The sequence below is a fragment of the Panulirus ornatus genome, chromosome 66 (genome assembly GCF_036320965.1).
Source record: "Panulirus ornatus isolate Po-2019 chromosome 66, ASM3632096v1, whole genome shotgun sequence".
Taxonomy (NCBI): Eukaryota; Metazoa; Arthropoda; class Malacostraca; order Decapoda; family Palinuridae; genus Panulirus; species Panulirus ornatus.
Window position 1 is genome coordinate 8,159,795 of NC_092289.1, and position 22,675 is coordinate 8,182,469.

Here is a 22,675-nt window from a genome sequence, read left to right on the forward strand (position 1 = left end):
TGTTGTATGGTTGCGAGGCGTGGGCTATGGATAGAGTTGTGCGCAGGAGGATGGATGTGCTGGAAATGAGATGTTTGAGGACAATGTGTGGTGTGAGGTGGTTTGATCGAGTAAGTAACGTAAGGGTAAGAGAGATGTGTGGAAATAAAAAGGGCGTGGTTGAGAGAGCAGAAGAGGGTGTTTTGAAATGGTTTAGGCACATGGAGAGAATGAGTGAGGAAAGATTGACCAAGAGGATATATGTGTCGGAGGTGGAGGGAACGAGGAGAAGAGGGAGACCAAATTGGAGGTGGAAAGATGGAGTGAAAAAGATTTTGTGTGATCGGGGCCTGAACATGCAGGAGGGTGAAAGGAGGGCAAGGAATAGAGTGAATTGGATCGATGTGGTATACCGGGGTTGACGTGGTGTCAGTGGATTGAATCAGGGCATGTGAAGCGTGTGGGGTAAACCATGGAAAGCTGTGTAGGTATGTATATTTGCGTGTGTGGACGTATGTATATACATGTGTATGGGGGTGGGTTGGGCCATTTCTTTCGTCTGTTTCCTTGCGCTACTTCGCAAACGCGGGAGACCGACAAAGCAAAAATTTTTTTTTTTTTTTTCTTGTGCTTTGTCGCTGTCTCCCGCGTTTTCGAGGTAGCGCAAGGAGACAGACGAAAGAAATGGCCCAACCCACCCCCATACACATGTATATACATACGTCCACACACGCAAATATACATACCTACACAGCTTTCCATGGTTTACCCCAGACGCTTCACATGCCCTGATTCAATCCACTGACAGCATGTCAACCCCGGTATACCACATCGCTCCAATTCACTCTATTCCTTGCCCTCCTTTCACCCTCCTGCATGTTCAGGCCCCAATCACACAATATCTTTTTCACTCCATCTTTCCACCTCCAATTTGGTCTCCCTCTTCTCCTCGTTCCCTCCACCTCCGACACATATATCCTCTTGGTCAATCTTTCCTCACTCATTCTCTCCATGTGCCCAAACCATTTCAAAATACCCTCTTCTGCTCTCTCAACCACGCTCTTTTTATTTCCACACATCTCTCTTACCCTTACGTTACTTACTCGATCAAACCACCTCACACCACACATTGTCCTCAAACATCTCATTTCCAGCACATCCATCCTCCTGCGCACCACTCTATCCATAGCCCACGCCTCGCAACCATACAACATTGTTGGAACCACTATTCCTTCAAACATACCCATTTTTGCTTTCCGAGATAATGTTCTCGACTTCCACACATTCTTCAAGGCTCCCAAAATTTTCGCCCCCTCCCCCACCCTATGATCCACTTCCGCTTCCATGGTTCCATCCGCTGCTAGATCCACTCCCAGATATCTATAACACTTCACTTTCTCCAGTTTTTCTCCATTCAAACTCACCTCCCAATTGACTTGACCCTCAACCCTACTGTACCTAATAACCTTGCTCTTATTCACATTTACTCTTAACTTTCTTCTTTCACACACTTTACCAAACTCTGTCACCAGCTTCTGCAGTTTCTCACATGAATCAGCCACCAGCGCTGTATCATCAGCGAACAACAACTGACTCACTTCCCAAGCTCTCTCATCCACAACAGACTTCATACTTGCCCCTCTTTCCAAAACTCTTGCATTCACCTCCCTAACAACCCCATCCATAAACAAATTAAACAACCATGGAGACATCACACACCCCTGTCGCAAACCTACATTCACTGAGAATTAATCACTTTCCTCTTTTTCTACATGTACACATGCCTTACATCCTCGATAAAAACTTTTCACTGCTTCTAACAACTTGCCTCCCACACCAGGGAACTTGTCATGTTTCATTGTCCTTGGGGATTATCTATATATATATATATATATATATATATATATATATATATATATATATATATATATATATATATTTTTTTTATATTTCTTTTATTATACTTTGTCGCTGTCTCCCGCGTTTGCGAGGTAGCGCAAGGAAACAGACGAAAGAAATGGCCCAACCCCCCCCATACACATGTATATACATACGTCCACACACGCAAATATACACACCTACATAGCTTTCCATGGTTTACCCCAGACGCTTCACATGCCTTGATTCAATCCACTGACAGCACGTCAACCCCGGTATACCACATCGCTCCAATTTACTCTATTCCTTGCCCTCCTTTCACCCTCCTGCATGTTCAGGCCCCGATCACACAAAATCTTTTTCACTCCATCTTTCCACCTCCAATTTGGTCTCCCTCTTCTCCTCGTTCCCTCCACCTCCAACACATATATCCTCTTGGTCAATCTTTCCTCACTCATTCTCTCCATGTGCCCAAACCACTTCAAAACACCCTCTTCTGCTCTCTCAACCACGCTCTTTTTATTTCCACACATCTCTCTTACCCTTACGTTACTCACTCGATCAAACCACCTCACACCACACATTGTCCTCAAACATCTCATTTCCAGCACATCCATCCTCCTGCGCACAACTCTATCCATAGCCCACGCCTCGCAACCATACAACATTGTTGGAACCACTATTCCTTCAAACATACCCATTTTTGCTTTCCGAGATAATGTTCTCGACTTCCACACATTTTTCAAGGCCCCCAGAATTTTCGCCCCCTCCCCCACCCTATGATCCACTTCCACTTCCATGTTTCCATCCGCTGCCAGATCCACTCCCAGATATCTAAAACACTTCACTTCCTCCAGTTTTTCTCCATTCAAACTCACCTCCCAATTGACTTGATCCTCAACCCTACTGTACCTAATAACCTTGCTCTTTTTCACATTTACTCTTAACTTTCTTATATATATATATATATATATATATATATATATATGTATATATATATATATATATGTATATATATATATATATATATATTTTTATATATTTTTTTTCAAACTATTCGCCATTTCCCGCGTTAGCGAGGTAGCGTTAAGAACAGAGGACTGGGCCATTGAGGGAATATCCTCACCTGGCCCCCTTCTCTGTTCCTTCTTTTGGAAAATTAAAAAAAATTGAGAGGGGAGGATTTCCAGCCCCCCGCTCCCTCCCCTTTTAGTCGCCTTCTACGACATGCAGGGAATACGTGGGAAGTATTCTTTCTCCCCTATCCCCAGGGGATATATATATATATATATAGATAATCCCAAGGACATTGAAACATGACAAGTTCCCTATTGCACTTTCGTGTAATGATCACGTCGTCGGGAGATACAAGAATGAGATAGAAGACATAGAACAGTCAGTTGATATGCAAGGAAGAGACATAGTTAAGATGCCATTGGTAAACAAGCATTACCAGATGGTGGTGTTTGGGTTTGGCATCACGCCTGTCATAAAATTTTTATTATGTATACAGGAAAGGGAACTGTTTACAGCAAAGCTATCCAGTTTCTAATGGTCTTCTAATATTAAAGTTACAATTACAATTATTTGTGTATTTAATAAGAGAAAGTTCAGTGCCATTTCTCATGGTAAAGGAATTACGGTAAAGTACTGAATTAGCGTTGTTCCACTCAATACGATGGTCATAATTTTAAACATAATTAAACAAAGCATGTGATTTTTGTCCTGTTCTTACACTATATTTATGTTGCTTAAGTCTAACAAAAAATCCTAAACAGTCTGCCTAGCATTAAACATTAATAATCACAGTATTTACAAGGGATTCTGTTAACACAGCCTGCAGAATTTTCTGGTGAGTTTTTGATTAAGATGCTCACTGAAAGGAAGAACTAAAAGATTCCTAGTACTAAGGGGAGGTATGGGTTTAATTCTGTAAAATGATTTCTTGCCAACTTGAGGGATTAGTCAGTGAAAGATCTTGGTTACTTCAACTTGAATACAATCAAATATATCTTCTCAAACTCATCATCACTAAATTGCAAGCTGCATATATGTAATGCTCTTAGGAACGTTGACTGGAATGATGATAGTTTAACTCTGTCATGTTGTGCTGAGTAATAATGAATATAAGAAAAAAACATTAGTAGGTTTTCTGTATGTGGTAAACTTAAACATGTTTCTATCTCAATGGATCATGCAGTCAAAAAATGGTAACATACAATTATTTTCCACTTCCATAGTAAAGTTGATAGAAGGTACTAAATTGTTCAGCAAAGGGAGAAATCTTGTAAATTTAATTTAATTTATTCACAACATGTGTATAAAAGACTGTGTATTTCAATTTAATGGAGAATATTATGCTCAGAAATTTGGTAATCTTTACATGAAATACTTTTATACAAAATTTCTGAAGGATATCATACCCTTTAAGGCAGTATGGTTTAGGTATGTAGGTGACATTCTTTGTGTTTGGCCAACAAATGAAATTTTACAAACATTTCTCCCTTTATTTAAAAATTTAGTGTCTTCTATCAATTTTACCATGGAAGTGGAAAATAATTGTCTGTTACCATTTTTAGATTGCATGATTCATAGGGATAGAAACATGTTTAAGTTTAGCATATACAGAAAACCCACCAATGTCTGTTGTTATATTCATTATTACTCAGCACAACATGACAGTTAAACTATCATCATTCTAGTCGATGTTCCTTTGTATATGCTGTTAGAAATTCATTGATGATAAGTATGAGAAGTTATATTCGTTTGGATCCAAGTTAAAGTAACCTAAATCTTTCATTTATATATCTCTTAAATTGGCAAAGAAATAATTTTATAGAGTTAAACCTAAACCTCCCCTTGATACCAAGAATCTTTTATACTTTCTCCCTTTTAGTGATAATTTTACATTATTTTCCATGTTCATTTGATGTAAATGTAACCTTCAGCAATAACAATACTAAAAGAATATCTTTATCAAAAACTCGCCAGAAAATTCTGTGGGCAGTGCTTACAGAATCCCTTACAGAAACTGTAATATGTTTTATGTTGGACAGACTGGTAAGGATCTTTGTTAGACTTGTGCTGATTCAGTTCTTAATTGCAATTCCTTTACCACGAGAAGTATCATTGAATCTTCTATTATTGAATACACAAAGAAATGTAACAATATGAATTACAATATGAGAGATGTATAAAAGAAAGAGGCAGGAGGTCAAGAGAAAAGTGAAAAAGTGGGCAAATGAGAGTTGGGGTGAGAGAGTATTGTTAAGTTTTAGTGAGAATAAAAAGATGTTTAGGAAGGAGGTAAATAAAGTGCGTAAGACAAGTGAACAAATGGGAACATCGGTGAAGGGGGCTAATAGGGAGGTAATAACAAAGTAGTGGTGAAGTAAGAAGGAAGTGGAGTGAGTATTTTGAAGGTTTGTTGAATGTGTTTGATGATAGAGTGGCAGATATAGGGTGTTTTGGTCAAGGTCGTGTGCAAAGTGAGAGGCAGGAAGAATGGTTTGGTAACCAGAGAAGAGGTAGTGAAAGCTTTGCGGAAGATGAAAGCCAGCAAGGCGGAGGGTTTGGATAGTATTGCAGTGGAATTCATTGAAAAAGGGGTGACTTGTTGACTGATTGGTGAAGATATTCAATGTATGTATGGTTCAAGATGAAGTGCCTGAGGATTGGCAGAATGCATGCATAGTGTCATTGTACAAAGGCAAAGGGGATAAAGGTGAATGTTCAAATTACAGAGGTAAAAGTTTGTTGAGTATTCCTGGTAAATTATATGGGAGGGTATTGATCAAGAGGGTCAAGGCATGTACAGAGCATCAGATTGGGGAAGAGCAGTGTGGTTTCAGAAGTGGTAGAGGGTGTGTGGATCAGGTGTTTGCTTTGAAGAATGTATGTGAGAAATACTTAGAAAAACAAATGGATTTGTATGTAGCATTTATGGATCTGGAGAAGGCATTTGATAGAGTGGAAGGTATTAAGAGTATATGGTGTGGGAGGTAAGTTGCTAGAAGCATTGAAAAGTTTTTATCAAGGATGTAAGGTATGTGTACGAGTAGGAAGAGAGGAAAGTGATTGGTTCCCAGTGAATGTCGGTATGTGGCAGGGGTGTGTGATGTCTCCATGGTTGTTTAATTTGTTTATGGATGAGGTTGTTATGGAGGTGAATGCAAGAGTTTTGGAAAGAGGGGCAAATATGAAGCCTGTTGGGGATGAGAGAGCTTGGGAAGTGAGTCAGTTGTTGTTTGCTGATGGTACAGCGCTGGTGGCTGATTCGTCTGAGAAATGCAGAAGCTGGTGACTGCGTTTGGTAAAGGGTGTGAAAGATGAAAGCTGAGAGTAAATGTGAATAAGAGCAAGGTTATTAGGTTCAGTAGGGTTGAGGGACTAGTCAACTGGGAGGTATGTTTGAATGGAGAAAAAACTGGATGAAGTGAAGTGTTTAAGATATCTGGGAGTGGATTTAGCAGCAGATGGAACCATGGAAGCAGAAGTGAGTCACAGGGTGGGGTAGGGGGCGAAGGTTCTGGGAGCATTGAAGAATGTGTGGAAGGCGAGATCGTTATCTCGGAGAGCAAAAATTGGTATGTTTGAAGTAATAGTGGTTCCAGCAATGTTATATGGTTGCGAGGCGTGGGTTATAGGTAGTGTTGTGCAGAGGAGGATCGATGGGTTGAGGACAATATGTGGTGTGAGGTGGTTTGATCGAGTAAGTAATGAAAGGGTAAGAGAGATGTGTGGTAATTAAAAGAGTGTAGTTGAGAGAGCAGAGGAGGGTGTATTGAAATGGTTTGGTCACATGGAGAGAATGAGTGAGGAAAGATTGACAAACAGGATATATGTGTCAGAGATGGAGGGAACAAGTAGAAGTGGGAGACCAAATTAGAAGTGGAATGATGGAGTGAAAAAGATTTTGAGTGATCGGGGCCTGAACATACACGAGGGTGAAAGGCGTGCAAGGAATAGAGGGAATTGGAACGATGTGGTATAGTGGGGTCAGTGTGCTGTCAATGGGTTGAACCAGGGCATATCATTAAATTTTAGGGAGAATAAAAAGATGTTTTGAAAGGAGGTATATAAAATGCGTAAGACAAGGGGATAAATGGGAACATCAGTGAAGGGGGCTAATGGGGAGGTGATAACAAGTAGTGGTGATGTGAGAAGGAGATGGAGTGAGTATTTTGAAGGTTTGTTGAATGCGTTTGAAGATAGAGTGACAGATATAGGGTATTTTGGTCGAGGTGGTGTGCAAAGTGAGAGGGTTAGGGAGAATGATTTGGTAAACAGAGAGGAGGTAGTAAAAGCTTTGCGGAAGATGAAAGCCGGCAAGGCAGCAGGTTTGGATGGTATTGCAGTAGAATTTATTAAAAAAGGGGGTGACTGTATTTTTGACTGGTTGATAAGGTTATTTAATGTATGTATGACTCATGGTGAGGTGCCTGAGGATTGGCGGAATGCATGCATAGTGCCATTGTACAAAGGCAAAGGGGATAAGAGTGAGTGCTCAAATTACAGAGGTATAAGTTTGTTGAGTATTCCTGGCAAATTATATGGGAGGGTATTGATTGAGAGGGTGAAGGCATGTACAGAGCATCAGATTGGGGAAGAGCAGTGTGGTTTCAGAAGTGGTAGAGGATGTGTGGATCAGGTGTTTGCTTTGAAGAATGTATGTGAGAAATACTTAGAAAAGCAAATGGATTTGTATGTAGCATTTATGGATCTGGAGAAGGCATATGATAGAGTTGATAGAGATGCTCTGTGGAAGGTATTAAGAATATATGGTGTGGGAGGCAAGTTGTTAGAAGCAGTGAAAAGTTTTTATCGAGGATGTAAGGCATGTGTACGTGTAGGAAGAGAGGAAAGTGATTGGTTGTCAGTGAATGTAGGTTTGCGGCAGGGGTGTGTGATGTCTCCATGGTTGTTTAATTTGTTTATGGATGGGGTTGTTAGGGAGGTGAATGCAAGAGTTTTGGAAAGAGGGGCAAGTATGAAGTCTGTTGGGGATGAGAGAGCTTGGGAAGTGAGTCAGTTGTTGTTCGCTGATGATACAGCACTGGTAGCTGATTCATGTGAGAAACTGCAGAAGCTGGTGACTGAGTTTGGTAAAGTGTGTGAAAGAAGAAAGTTGAGAGTAAATGTGAATAAGAGCAAGGTTATTAGAATAGTACAGTAGGGTTGAGGGTCAAGTCAATTGGGAGGTAAGTTTGAATGTAGAAAAACTGGAGGAAGTAAAGTGTTTTAGATATCTGGGAGTGGATCTGGCAGCGGATGGAACCATGGAAGCGTAAGTGAATCATAGGGTGGGGAGGGGGCAAAAATCCTGGAAGCCTTGAAGAATGTGTGGAAGTCGAGAACGTTATCTCGGAAAGCAAAAATGGGTATGTTTGAAGGATTAGTGGTTCCAACAATGTTGTATGGTTGCGAGGCATGGGCTATGGATAGAGTTGTGCGCAGGAGGGTGGATGTGCTGGAAATGAGATGTTTGAGGACAATAGGTGGTGTGAGGTGGTTTGATCGAGTAAGTAATGTAAGGGTAAGAGAGATGTGTGGAAATAAAATGAGCGTGGTTGAGAGAGCAGAAGAGGGTGTTTTGAAATCGTTTGGGCACATGGAGAGAATGAGTGAGGAAAGACTGACCAAGAGGATATATGTGTCGGAGGTGGAGGGAACGAGGAGAAGTGGGGGACCAAATTGGAGGTGGAAAGATGGAGTGAAAAAGATTTTGTGTGATCGGGGCCTGAACATGCAGGAGGGTGAAAGGAGGGCAAGGAATAGAGTGAATTAGAGCAATGTGGTATACCGGGGTTGACGTGCTGTCAGTGGATTGAATCAGGGCATGTGAAGCGTCTGGGGTAAACCATGGAAAGCTGTGTAGGTATGTATATTTGCGTGTGTGGACGTATGTATATACATGTGTATGGGGGTGGGTTGGGCCATTTCTTTCGTCTGTTTCCTTGTGCTACCTCGCAAACGCGGGAGACAGCAAAAAAAAAAAAAAAAAAAAAAGCAGTTGATAAAAGAAGTATTGATGATAGTAACGTAGTTTTGGATGCTGAAAATCATGAACCAGACAAAAGAACAAGGTTGAATAATGCATTTGAAAAAAGTGTAGTTGAGGAAATTGTTAGAAAAACTGGAAAAATATATGAACAAAAATCAGAAAGAATTATGAAGAACAAAACTGGTGATAAGATATCTCAACCAGATGTTACCTCGGCTGAAGTGAGTGTTTCACCGGATGAAACACCTCCTCAGAATGTGAAGCAAGTTAAAAAGACTTTAAACAAATGTACAATGCAAGCTAACAAGAAGAATAAAGTAAATCTCAGCTGGACTGCAGCATTAAAAGCACAGATACAGGCTGCCAAATCAGGATCAAAAAGTGCTTCAAAACAAAAGAAGAGCAAGAATAATTCAGTGAAAGTGAGACGGAGACCTAGCACTGGATCGGCTGGACAAAATTCAATGCAGGGCTCAGAATTAACACATGGGCACTCGCACCTAAGCTTGCCCTCAGATTCTCTGTCATACCCTGGTTACTTGGTTGGAGAGGATTCAATGTTTAGTTTGGATGACAGTTCACAAATGGGTGACTATTATGGTGCACAGTACCCTCCTAGTGAAGAGATAAGTGACTTTGTACCTGATGATGATGAAAGTGGACCTGCAAAAATAATAGACTTTGATTCATTTAAATTGAGATTTGTTTAGTGTTTTGATCTGATGATACCTCATGACATAATTAAAGGACTTGTATAGTGCAATATTGATTCTTGTATATAAACCTTAGATAGGATATCTGTAACCATCTTTGTAATGTCATAAGTATTTCTTCTTCTGAAGTGAACACTTCTGAACATACCAGGTCTTGAATGGGTTTGTACTTTTTTATGATTCGTGTATATATATATATATATATATATATATATATATATATATATATATATGTATGTATGTATGTATATATACTTCCCACGCATTCCTCGCGTGTCGTAGAAAGCGACTAGAGGGGACGGGAGCGGGGGGGCCAGAAATCCTCCCCTCGTATTTTTTAACTTTCTAAAATGGGAAACAGAAGAAGGAGTCACGCGGGGAGTGCTCATCCTCCTCGAAGGCTCAGATTGGGGTGCCTAAATGTGTGTGGATGTAACCAAGATGTGAAAAAAGGAGAGATAGGTAGTATGTTTGAGGAAAGGAACCTGGATGTTTTGGCTCTGAGTGAAACGAAGCTCAAGGGTAAAGGGGAAGAGTGGTTTGGGAATGTCTTGGGAGTAAAGTCAGGGGTTAGTGAGAGGACAAGAGCAAGGGAAGGAGTTGCAGTACTCCTGAAACAGGAGTTGTGGAAGTATGTGATAGAATGTAAGAAAGTAAATTCTCGATTGATATGGGTAAAACTGAAAGTTGATGGAGAGAGATGGGTGATTATTGGTGCATATGCACCTGGGCATGAGAAGAAAGATCATGAGAGGCAAGTGTTTTGGGAGCAGCTGAATGAGTGTGTTAGTGGTTTTGATGCACGAGACCGGGTTATAGTGTTGGGTGATTTGAATGCAAAGGTGAGTAATGTGGCAGTTGAGGGAATAATTGGTATACATGGGGTGTTCAGAGTTGTAAATGGAAATGGTGAAGAGCTTGTAGATGTATGTGCTGAAAAAGGACTGATGATTGGGAATACCTGGTTTAAAAAGCGAGATATACATAAGTATACTTATGTAAGTAGGAGAGATGGCCAGAGAGCGTTATTGGATTACGTGTTAATTGACAGGCGCGTGAAAGAGAGACTTTTGGATGTTAATGTGCTGAGAGGTGCAACTGGAGGGATGTCTGATCATTATCTTGTGGAGGCTAAGGTGAAGATTTGTATGGGTTTTCAGAAAAGAAGAGTGAATGTTGGGGTGAAGAGGGTGGTGAGAGTAAGTGAGCTTGGGAAGGAGACTTGTGTGAGGAAGTACCAGGAGAGACTGAGTACAGAATGGAAAAAGGTGAGAACAATGGAAGTAAGGGGAGTGGGGGAGGAATGGGATGTATTTAGGGAATCAGTGATGGATTGCGCAAAAGATGCTTGTGGCATGAGAAGAGTGGGAGGTGGGTTGATTAGAAAGGGTAGTGAGTGGTGGGATGAAGAAGTAAGAGTATTAGTGAAAGAGAAGAGAGAGGCATTTGGACGATTTTTGCAGGGAAAAAATGAAATTGAGTGGGAGACGTATAAAAGAAAGAGACAGGAGGTCAAGAGAAAGGTGCAAGAGGTGAAAAAAAGGGCAAATGAGAGTTGGGGTGAGAGAGTATCATTAAATTTTAGGGAGAATGAAAAGATGTTCTGGAAGGAGGTAAATAAAGTGCGTAAGACAAGGGAGCAAATGGGAACTTCAGTGAAGGGCGCAAATGGGGAGGTGATAACAAGTAGTGGTGATGTGAGAAGGAGATGGAGTGAGTATTTTGAAGGTTTGTTGAATGTGTTTGATGATAGAGTGGCAGATATAGGGTGTTTTGGTCGAGGTGGTGTGCAAAGTGCAAGGGTTAGGGAAAATGAGTTGGTAAACAGAGAAGAGGTAGTAAAGAAAGTTAAGAGTAAATGTGAATAAGAGCAAGGTTATTAGGTACAGTAGGGTTGAGGGTCAATTCAATTGGGAGGTGAGTTTGAATGGAGAAAAACTGGAGGAAGTGAAGTGTTTTAGATATCTGGGAGTGGATCTGGCAGCGGATGGAACCATGGAAGCGGAAGTGGATCATAGGGTGGGGGAGGGGGCGAAAATTCTGGGAGCCTTGAAGAATGTGTGGAAGTCGAGAACATTATCTCGGAAAGCAAAAATGGGTATGTTTGAAGGAATAGTGGTTCCAACAATGTTGTATGGTTGCGAGGCGTGGACTATGGATAGAGTTGTGCGCAGGAGGATGGATGTGCTGGAAATGAGATGTTTGAGGACAATGTGTGGTGTGAGGTGGTTTGATCGAGTAAGTAATGTAAGGGTAAGAGAGATGTGTGGAAATAAAAAGAGCGTGGTTGAGAGAGCAGAAGAGGGTGTTTTGAAATGGTTTGGTCACATGGAGAGAATGAGTGAGGAAAGATTGACCAAGAGGATATATGTGTCAGAGGTGGAGGGAACGAGGAGAAGAGGGAGACCAAATTGGAGGTGGAAAGATGGAGTGAAAAAGATTTTGTGTGATCGGGGCCTGAACATGCAGGAGGGTGAAAGGAGGGCAAAGAATTGAGTGAATTGGAGCGATGTGGTATACCGGGGTTGACGTGCTGTCAGTGGATTGAATCAAGGCATGTGTATGGGGGTGGGTTGGGCCATTTCTTTCGTCTGTTTCCTTGCGCTACCTCGCAAACGCGGGAGACAGCGACAAAGCAAAAAAAAAAATATATATATATATATATATATATATATATATATATATATATATATATATATATATATACACATACACAGCATTAATGGGATGGACTTAATTAGGGCCTCAGTTGCCCATACTATCTCAGCTAACATAAGAAAGAAATTCATTATCTTGAACATGCTCACCTGTAGTAGGAGTCCTTGCTGGATGCTTCAAACTGACATGGTGGGCAGTGTGGCATGCACAACATCAGTAGCCCACATCTTTCTGATTTGCATTATATCACAACAGCTCATGTTATAATGAAAAAGAGGTAATTTAGGCACGTGTCATATCCTGCTTTATTGCCACCACTCTTTTGTGTATTGTATTTATTTGTTTATTATTACCCATGGACTAGTTTATGTAAAAGTCATGGTGTTACCAAGGACCTTTCTAAAGTCTCCTGCATCCCAGGGCTGTTCTGCTTCCAGTAGTAGGGAAATGTAGACTCCTTTGGAGTGAGTTCTTTAATGAGACTGTACTCCAGTGACAGCCTTAGCTAAAGGTATAAACTTGGACAGATGAAGGGCTCTGGTAGTAGTAATATTGGCCCCTTCCCACGACCTTTCCCTCTCTGTTAAACCTTCCTCTTTTTCTATTCCCTATACCAACATTCATGATCTCTCAAGTATCCTCTCCTCGGTTGAATACCATCTGTCTAGTACCTTTCCTAATATCTTACATCTGTCTGAGACCAGTTGTCTAATGATGTTCTCACAAGTCACTTTTTCATATCTAACTATAACCTCCACTCACAATTCGGCTCACAGGTGGTGTTTATGCTTGTTCCAACATCAACACTTCTGTTGCATGCCTCAAGGACCTTGAGTCTCCACACTTAGATGTTATATGTCTGAAGCCCCGTCTCCCTACTTCCACACTTTTCCTCTTTTTCACCCACTGCTCTCCTAATTGCATGAATTTTTTTCCTTCTTTGAGTATTTAAACTCCTGCCATGAGACTTTGACATCCTCTCACCAGCAAGCTGAGATTCTCTACCTTGGGGATTACAATGTTCACCATAAAGAATGGTTGAATTCCTCCCATATAGATGGTGGAGGGATTGAACCCCTCATGTTCTTCATTCTCAGTGATTTAGAGCAAATTATCTTGCACCCTACCCATATTCCTGACCACTGTGACCATTTAATATTCTGGATTTGTTTTTCACCTCTAGTTCATCCCTCTGTAAATGCACTGTCTCTCCCCCAATTGGTTTGTCTGATCACACTCGGAGATGCATCTATTTTAGCGTTAATACTGGCACCTCAACAAAGCTGACTGGAATAAGTTGTGCAACTTCTTTTCTGACTTTCCTTGGGTAAATTTCTGCTTCTCATTTGTTGATGCTTCTGTCTCCAATAAACACATAGTAGAGGTCATTCTTGCAGGAATGGAAGCATTTACTCCCTCTTCCTCCAAGGCAGTCTCTTCATCCAATCTATTGTTCAGGCAAGGGATCAGGCATATTGGGCTTGGAAAGACTCTCCTTCCTCAGTCTCCCCCATTTAGCTTTTGTTACAGCCTGTAATCGCTGCAAGCATGTTATCTGTGAGGTGCAGTGTTCCTTAATTCAAAGGAAGTCCGGTAACCTCTCCTCCTCATCCATTGATAGGTCATTCTGGTCTTTAGCTAAGGGCATCTCTACTAACAACTTCTGTCGCTCTACCTTCTCTTCTCTTTTTCCACTGTGAAGCTAATCTCTACTAACAACTTCTGTCGCTCTACCTTCCCTTCTCTTTTTCCGCTGTGACAGTACTATAGCTCTCTCCCATAGACAAAGCAACTCTCTTTGGTTCCTGTTTCTCCTCTAACACCACCTTGGATGACTGTAACATTCCTTCACCCCTGATGCTCCTCTTACTAATCCTATGCCCCTTCCCATAATCTCTTTTTGGAATGTCTGAAAAGGGCTTCTTTCTCTGGACACAAGCAAGGCTTATGGTCCTGATGGCATCCATCTTCATGTACTACCGTGCCTCTGAACTTGCACCTGTGCTTGCTTGTCTATTTGATTTCTGTTTAAAAACCAAAACTCTTTATTGTCTTTAGAAGCATGCATTGATACATCCCATCCCTAAGAAGGGCGACTATTCTGACCCCATGAACTATCATCCTATTGTTATAGCATCTACCATTTCCAAGGTCTTTGAATCCCTCTTCAACTTTTATATCCTTAAACACATCGAGAATCACATTCTTCTCTCTGATCACCAGTACGGCTTTCGTAAGGCGAGATCTATTGGTGATATTGTTTCCTATCTTACTAATGGCTGGTCATTATTCCTGAAAGATTATGGGGAGTCATGTGTAGTTCTCCTTGACATATCTAATGCTTTTGACAGTGTGTGGTATTGGGGTCTCATCTTTAAGCTCCCTTCTTTTGGCTTCCATCCTTCACTTTGCTCCTTCATATCTAGCTTCCTCTCTTGTGGTTGTTGGATCACCCCCCCCCCCCCTTCTCCATCAACAGCGTTGTTCTTCAAGGTTCTGTCCTGTCCCGTCCCTTGCACTTTTTCTCCTATTTTCAACAATTTCCTCTCCACAAATAATCCAGTGCACTCATAAGCTGGTGACTCAACACTGCATTCATCCACATCCTTCAACTCTGCTCTCTCTCTTCTCTTACTTGATCTGTATCTCGTCATTAACTCAGACTTGGATGGGATATCTCATTGGGATATGCATCTTGTTAAGTTTAATGCCTTCAAGACCCATTTTCTACCTATCTCTCTATTGAAAACTCCTCACACCTCTCATATCTCCTTTGAAGGTTTTGTAATTCCACCTTTTGACTCAATGAACATATTTGATATTACTGTAAAATTTACCCTTTCTTTGAAACTCCACTTTACAGGAATAGGTACATCTGCCTCTACGAAACTGGGTGTCTAGTTTAGATGTCGAAACTACTTCTCTTCTGAATAGATGCTCCATTTATACATGAGATTGATTTGTCCTTGTGTGGAGTAATGCTGTCACGTTTGGTTTGGTTTTAGCTCTGCATCCTTACTAGACAGAGTTAAGAGTGGTCCACCTTATAAACTGTCCCAGACCAACTGCCAAACTTGACTTCCTTACCCTATGCTGCTATGTTGGTTCACTTTCCTCCTTCTGTAGGTATTATTTTGGTTTTTGCCTGACCATCAGTAACTGTTAAAGAAGATGGCATTTTTATGGTGGTGCTAGGACTGAAAAAACTTTATAAATTATTGGCACTTGATGAGGCTGATCATCAGCATGAAACGTGTTTTGCCATGTTTATGAAAATTACGTTTTGATTGAAATAATACGAACTCCTACTGAATTGCGAATTCATAACTTTCATCACGGAATAGTGTGATCAACATACCAACAGTTAAGGGTCGCATTGGAGTTCCCACCTGACAACACCCAGGACTTCCCCACACCCGCCAGACTTCTCAGTAAGTACCGCTGTGCCTATCTCTTTGCCATCACCAAGAAGTTACTACATAAATTCCTACAAGAATGCCTTAGGAACAAAATAACACCATGTACCCTAACCCCAAATGCCTTCCATAAGAAGAAATAAACTCCATTTGGCCGAATAGAGCATGAAATTATTCTACAGCACATAGACAATGCAAAAACTGACTCCGACCAGGCTTTCTCCAACCTCAGAAATGCTAGAAGAGAACTCTCATATGGTTGCTGCCAACCATATGAGTGAAGCAAGAAGAGAAGCAAAAAGCCAGATCATCAGAAAGAACCATCCTGGAATGGAAAATTGAAAAGATATTTTACAACATTTTATGGGCAAAAGCCTCAAATACAGATAAGAACATCATCAGTCTTTCATCCTATTCTTTAACCCAAGACAAAACACTTGCTCTGGGATTTGGACTTTTTTTCTTTCAAATCACTCTAATACTTTTAGTGTGAAATATCTAGTGTCCATCATGAAATCCACTAATAATGCCAACCAAGAATTTGATTTCTTATCTGGCTCAATTTTCATGGCCTTGGCCTGTGAAAGTATTTCCAAGTGTTGTGACATGCCACATTGATTCCAGAGAGTTATTGCAAATCTTAAGAAAAATATAGATATTCACATCATAAAATCAGATAAGACTGGCCAGTTTGTGATTTTGAATACAGTGGACTTTAGATGTAAACTTCAGGATCTTTTTAATGATAGTGAAACATGAGAGATTAACATCCAATCCCCTTATTAATAAAGTAAAGACCTTCAACTCTTAGACTCAACCAATTGTTAAATAAGAACCAGAACTTTCTGAAGTCAGTAGGGATGGTTAATCCTTTCTTCTTTATATGGTCTCCCTAAAACTCACAAAGATGGAGGTACGCTTAGACCAGTTATCTCCTTTGTTAATTCCTCTGGTTATTAATTATCTAAATGGTTAGCAAAACATCTTAGCAGTGATCAAGGAAAAATATCCCCAATGCATGTTATGAATAGTCTAGATTTTGTAAACAACGCTAGGAACACTAATTTTGCCTGATCATAAACTCATTACATACCTAAGCAGGAAATTGCCTGATCTCAGTCTTGCCTTACCTCTGCCCATAAGTACTTCCATTGACTTAGTAGAGCTTTGTGTTTCCAATAATGTTTTCCAAGTTGAGGGTAATTTTTATAGACAGAGATTTGGTCTTGCCGTGGGAAATGCACTTCTTCCTATCCTCAGTTACTTATTCATGGAAAACTTTTAGAAATCCTAACTTCAATCAGTAGTCATCCAAAAGTCTGGTTTAAATACATTGATGATGTATGGTCCTTATTGCCATCTTCCCAAGATTGCAGTGTTTTCTTTAATGAATTAAATAATATCCTCCCCACCATCAGATTCAAGATCGAATGGGAAAAGAAGGCCGACTGCTGTTTCTTGATGTGTTGATAACTAGGGAATGTGATCATTTGTCCTTTAAGATCTTCAAGAAGCTTACCAACTCTGAGAGCTATATTCATTTTTTTTCAGTACATGATTCTTCTGTATAAATGTCTGTAGTTATGTCTTTGTTTTTAAGAGCACTACAGATATGTGATCCCATAAATTTGGTAGACGAATGTAGTTTTATGACATATCTTAGGCATTTATGTTATCCTAAGTAGTTTGTGAATAAGGCTTACTCTAAAGCTAAGAAGATATTTTATGCATTTTTTTAACAAAAATGTGAAAAATGATGATAGGTCTAAATTTTTAGTGTTGCCCTATTCTCCTAACTTACGTAACATAAGGCAGGTACTGAAAAACAGTGCTTTTAACATTGCCTTCAGTACAATAACAGTATCAGTAAGACTTTAATTGAAAGTAAGCCAAATCATCCAACAATTAGGAGTGTTTATGCCATCAAGTGTAAGGATGTATACATTGGCCAGACCGGTAAAACTGTAACCGAGAGATGCTATGGGTCCCATCACTCATTATGGAGGGATGACTACAAAAATGCAATTGCTAAACACTGCCATGAAAAGGATCACCTTATAGACCTTAACAATCGTCACATTGTACCCCTCTTCTGACTATGCTAACCGTAACACATCACTGAATCTGTCTTAATTGCTAATGCTTGAGAGCTTTAATTCGTCCTCAGACAACAATAAAGCCCATCCTGTTATCAACCAAATCATTATGAAAGAATTAGCAAGAAACGAAAACATAAGAAAAATGATCTGACAAACATCCCCTTAACCACATCCCCCCCCTTCCTCTCTCTCTCTCTCTCTCTCTCTCTCTCTCTCTCTCTCTCTCTCTCTCTCTCTCTCTCTAATGGTCACTGTCGGTTAGGCCATTATGTTGGTTCTAAATGGCAGAAGGAAGACAGTATTTTTGTGGTGGTGCAGGAATTTAAAAAAATTTGTGAATTGTTTGCACCTGATGAGGCAGATTTTCTCCATGAAACATATTCTGCGTCATGTATAAAATGATTACATGTTAAATAAAATTATCTGAACTCTTCCTGAAGTGTGATTTCACCTTCATACACACTCACACACACATATATCTATCTATATATGTGACTGAGTTTGGTAAAGTGTGTGAAAGAAGAAAGTTGAGAGTAAATGTGAATAAGATTAAGGTTATTAGGTGCAGCGACAAAGCAAAATAAAATAGAATAAAAATATATATATGTATATATATATATATATATATATATATATATATATATATATATATATATATATATATATATATATATTATATTTATCATATTTATTTATTTATTATACTTTGTTGCTGTCTCCCGCGTTAGCGAGGTAGCACAAGGAAACAGACGAAAGAATGGCCCAAGCCACCCACATACACGTCCACACACGCTCATATATGTATTTATATATTCCTATGAGTCCACTTGAAAAATGAAACAAGTTCCCAAGTGCACTTTCGTGGGATAATCACATCATCAGGGGAGACACAAGTTGACATACAACGAAGAGACATAGCTAGGACGCCACACACACCCTAGCCAGAGCTGGATATCCATTTTATTGATAAACTTCTAAGTATGGATGAACAGCTAGGTTGACTGTGGACTGGCTACCACAACCAGGATTTGGCCCATGAATGTATCACGGTCAGAAATTCTAACTGCAACACCAAGGGGGACAAGGAAATCTTGCTAAATGAATGTAACTTAATTGAGGAATTATTGTAAATTACCTTTGGTTATGGCTCTAATTATAAAGCTAGTGACAAGTTGTTCCACCCCAATGAGAGTCCTTAGAGCAAAATATGAATTTATTTGATTGCCTTACACCTATTGATTTTGCATCGTTGATTTAGGAGGCATTTTGGTGTTAGTGAGTTAACAGTGTGAATCAGAAAGAGAAGTTAGGTGGACTTTCGTGCAGCATAACTGGCTGCCTGCTATGTAGAGTAGAACGGTCAAGCTTAGAGCATCAGGGCTGATGTACTGCCATCGTTTTAAACATCATACTAATTTAATTTCTGTTCAGTTTTATGCATCTTGTCTTTTTGCTTTTGTGGATTAAAATTGTTGTTTCTTGGGTAAAAAAAGTTTTTACTTTTAAAGTACCAACTAATAATAGAACAGATGGTATGTCTTTCAAGGGTCACTTCCCCTAACCCCCTATTTTTGTAAGGCTAGTACCTCATCAATCATGGTTTTTGCCAACCATGGGGTTTTCCAGGTACATAACCCTGCAGTTGATGAGGGACCTATGTATACCTAAGTATACTTGGGTGAGTGAGATTGATGGTAAGTGGGGATTATTGGATTGTGTTTAAACTGATATATGTGCTAAAGGGAGACTTTTGGATTAAGTAAATGTGCTGAGATGGGCAGATGGTGGAATGACAATTTTGTAATGGAGGCATGTTTGTTAAGGCTTCAGGCAAAATAATGGAAGCATGGGTTAATGTTTAAGGTTTTTAGGAAAAGAGGGAATGGTATTGGTGGCAAGAGTTTGGTGTAAGTGAGTGAGCTTGGAGGAGCAGCTTGTGTGAGGAGATATCAGGAGAGATTGGATAAGGAGTGGCAGAGGGCAAGAGTAAATGAAACTAGAGAAGTGGATGAGTAATTCATCTTTTTATTTAAGAATACTGAAGGACCAGTTTCAATGAAACTATTGGTCTTACCCAGGATCAATGTAAAGGCTCCTGCATTGCAAGGCTCTGCTTTTGCTTTGGAGTGAACAGGTCTTTGACCAGACAGCACTCATAATGATATAACCTTGCCAATGGTGATGTTTCCCTTGCTGTGTAACTTAAAGCTGTTTGACTCCAGGAACACTTGTGTGAGGTATTAGGGAAGCAGTGCATACTTTTGCAAGAGAAGGATGTAGGATGCAGGCATTTGAGAAAGGGTGGCAAGTGATGGGATAAGGAATTCGAGTTGCGAGTGAAAGAGAAAAGAGGTATGTGGGGATTTACTTGCAGAGAACGATTGTAAGTGATTAGCTTGTGTACAGAAGGAAGATGCTAGGGCTATAAAGGACAGATGAGAGTTGGTGTGTGAGAGTGTCAGGAAACTTAAGGGAAAATGAATTGTTTTACAAGGAGGTGAATAATTTCAGCTCATTGCAGTTGGGAGCATCAGTGAAGGGAGCAGATGAGAAGTGGGAAAATTTTATGAAGAGGGTATGGAATGAACGTTTTGAATAACTTTTGAATGTTTCATATGATATGGTAGCAGATAAAAGGTATTTAGGATGTGAAAGTATGTGAAGCAAGAGTCATAGCAAATGGTCTGGTGAAGAGTAAGGTGGTGTATGCCTTTTGTGAGATGAAGAGTACCAAATTGGCAAGAGCTGATGGTATTGAAGCCAAATTTCCCAAGAAATGGGATGACATTATTATTTATTAATTAGTCAGGATTTTTATTGTATGTATGGCTAAAGGTAAGTGCCTGAGGATTGATGGGAAAGCTTATATATTATAGTGCCATTGTATACTTCAAAGGCATAAAAAAGTGAATGTTGACTTACAGAGGTACAAGTTTGTTGATTGCACCTGGTAAGTGTTATGAGAGAGTGGCATTGTAGAGGATGTTTGGAACGTGTTTACTGTAAAGAATGAATGTAAAAAATATATAGAGAAATAGAAGAATTTGTGTGTGGCATTTATGGCATTTACTGATCAGGATAAAGCATATGATGTGTCGATAGTAATGCTTTGTTTACAAATATATGGTGTGGAATGGAAACTACCTAAAGCAGTGTAGAGTTTTTATCAAGAAAGTAAGGGGTTTGTATAAGAAGGAAGAAAGGAGGGTGAGTGGTTCTAGATGAATGTGGACCTGCAGCAAAGGTATGTGATATCACCATGGTTCTTTAAGTTATTTATGAATGGGGTATTGATAGAAGTGAATATGAGGGTCTTAAAGAAAGTGGAAGGTTTGTAGTTTGTTGGGAATGTGGAATACCAGGCAGGTTAGCCAGTTACTGTTAGATTCAAATGAGAAACTACAGAAGCTTGTTTCTGAATTTGGGAGTATGTATGAAAGAAACTGAGGGGGTTTATGAATACAAACAAGGTTATTAGGTGTAGCTTTGGAGAGAGACAAGTTGGTTGGAGTGTGAGTTTCATTGGTGAGAACCTCAAGGAAGTGAAATGTTTGGTATACTTAGGAGTGTATGTGACTGTGGATGGAATCATGGGAGGTGAAGTAAGACATAGGATTGGTAAGGGGGTTAAGGTCCTGAATGCATTGAGAAGTGTACAGAGTATGTCTGTGAGGGCAAAGTGGGTTATATTTGATAGTAATCGTAAAGGTGTTGAATGGATCTGAGGCATTTGCCCCAGATGAAAAAGTATGGAGGAGGGTGGATGTGTTGGAAATGCAGTGTTTGAGGGCAGTATGTGGTGTGAAGAGGGTTGATTGAATAAGAAATGGTAGGGTAGGAGAGAAGTGAGATAGTAAGGAGATTAGGTCATAGAGAGCTAAAGACAGTGTGTTGAGATGGTTTGTACATTGGAGAGGATGAGAGAGGAGAGGCTGATTAAGAGTATGTACTTATCAGAGTGGAGGGAACAAAGAGAATGAGGCAATTTTAGGGATGGATTGAAAGATGCTTCCAGTAATTGGGACCTGAACATGCTGGAAAGTGTGAGGCAAGCATGGGATGGAGCAAATTGAAGTGATGTGGTAAGCAGGGATGGACATGCCGTTAATGGTCTGAATGAGGGCATATGAAGTAGATAAGGGGCAGTGGTTTTGGTGCATTGCACATGACAGCTTGAGAGTGGACATAAGCAAATGAGGCCATTCTTTGTCTGTTCTTGGTGCTACCTTACTATGTGGGAAATGGCACGAAAGTTTCAAATGAAAATTCGAACATATATATTTTTATACCAAAGAAAATTATTACAGAAAATGTGAAGTAACATTTTGATTGCATTTCCCTATGCCAGTGAACAGTTTAGTGATGTGAGCTTTCATGACAGTAACCATGTATTCCCACTTTAACTTAACTTCCTGTGTTATGAAAAAATCCATTGTTGATTTATTATAATTAAAAGTGAGCAGTCTTATAATGCTGTTCATTCATTTATCATTTTTGCTAGGGGTTTTTATAGATAAAATTTTTTTTTAAGTTTTGTTACATTTTGCAGGATGCCTGTGCCCCCGGCCATGCTGCGTGGTGGGCGGGGAGGGGGTCGAGGGGGCGGTCGCAGTGACTATGGTAAGTGGTGGAACTATTACAACTATTACTGGGGTCCAAGACCACAAAAGAACACAGGATACAACTATTACTGGAATAACTACAGTTGGTACTATTGAGTTGCTCATCAATATGGGACCAAGAACATCAAGTACTGTAATTATAATTTTCAAACAATGGTGCTGAGAGTTGTATATATGACTGTCCCAGTGATAATGCTGTGCTTGTTTATATTGCCATTTTGAATTACAAGCCTAATGATCTCACTCCTTTTTGGGAGTGTCATTTACTCCTGTTTATAGCCACTGTTGACAAGCTCTACTTAAGAAC

At 39.9% G+C, this 22,675-nt stretch overlaps 1 protein-coding gene across 22 annotated transcripts in view; it reads left to right on the forward strand.

The window, feature by feature from the left end:
• LOC139746769 (heterogeneous nuclear ribonucleoprotein R-like) overlaps positions 1-22,675 on the forward strand; it is a 559,781-nt gene that overhangs the window by 531,746 nt on the left and 5,360 nt on the right. For all 22 annotated transcript variants that reach the window (XM_071658282.1, XM_071658287.1, XM_071658290.1 and 19 more), the window contains one exon: positions 22,296-22,366. In XM_071658282.1, coding sequence (XP_071514383.1) covers positions 22,296-22,366 — 71 coding nt within the window. The remainder of the gene's footprint in view (positions 1-22,295; positions 22,367-22,675) is intronic.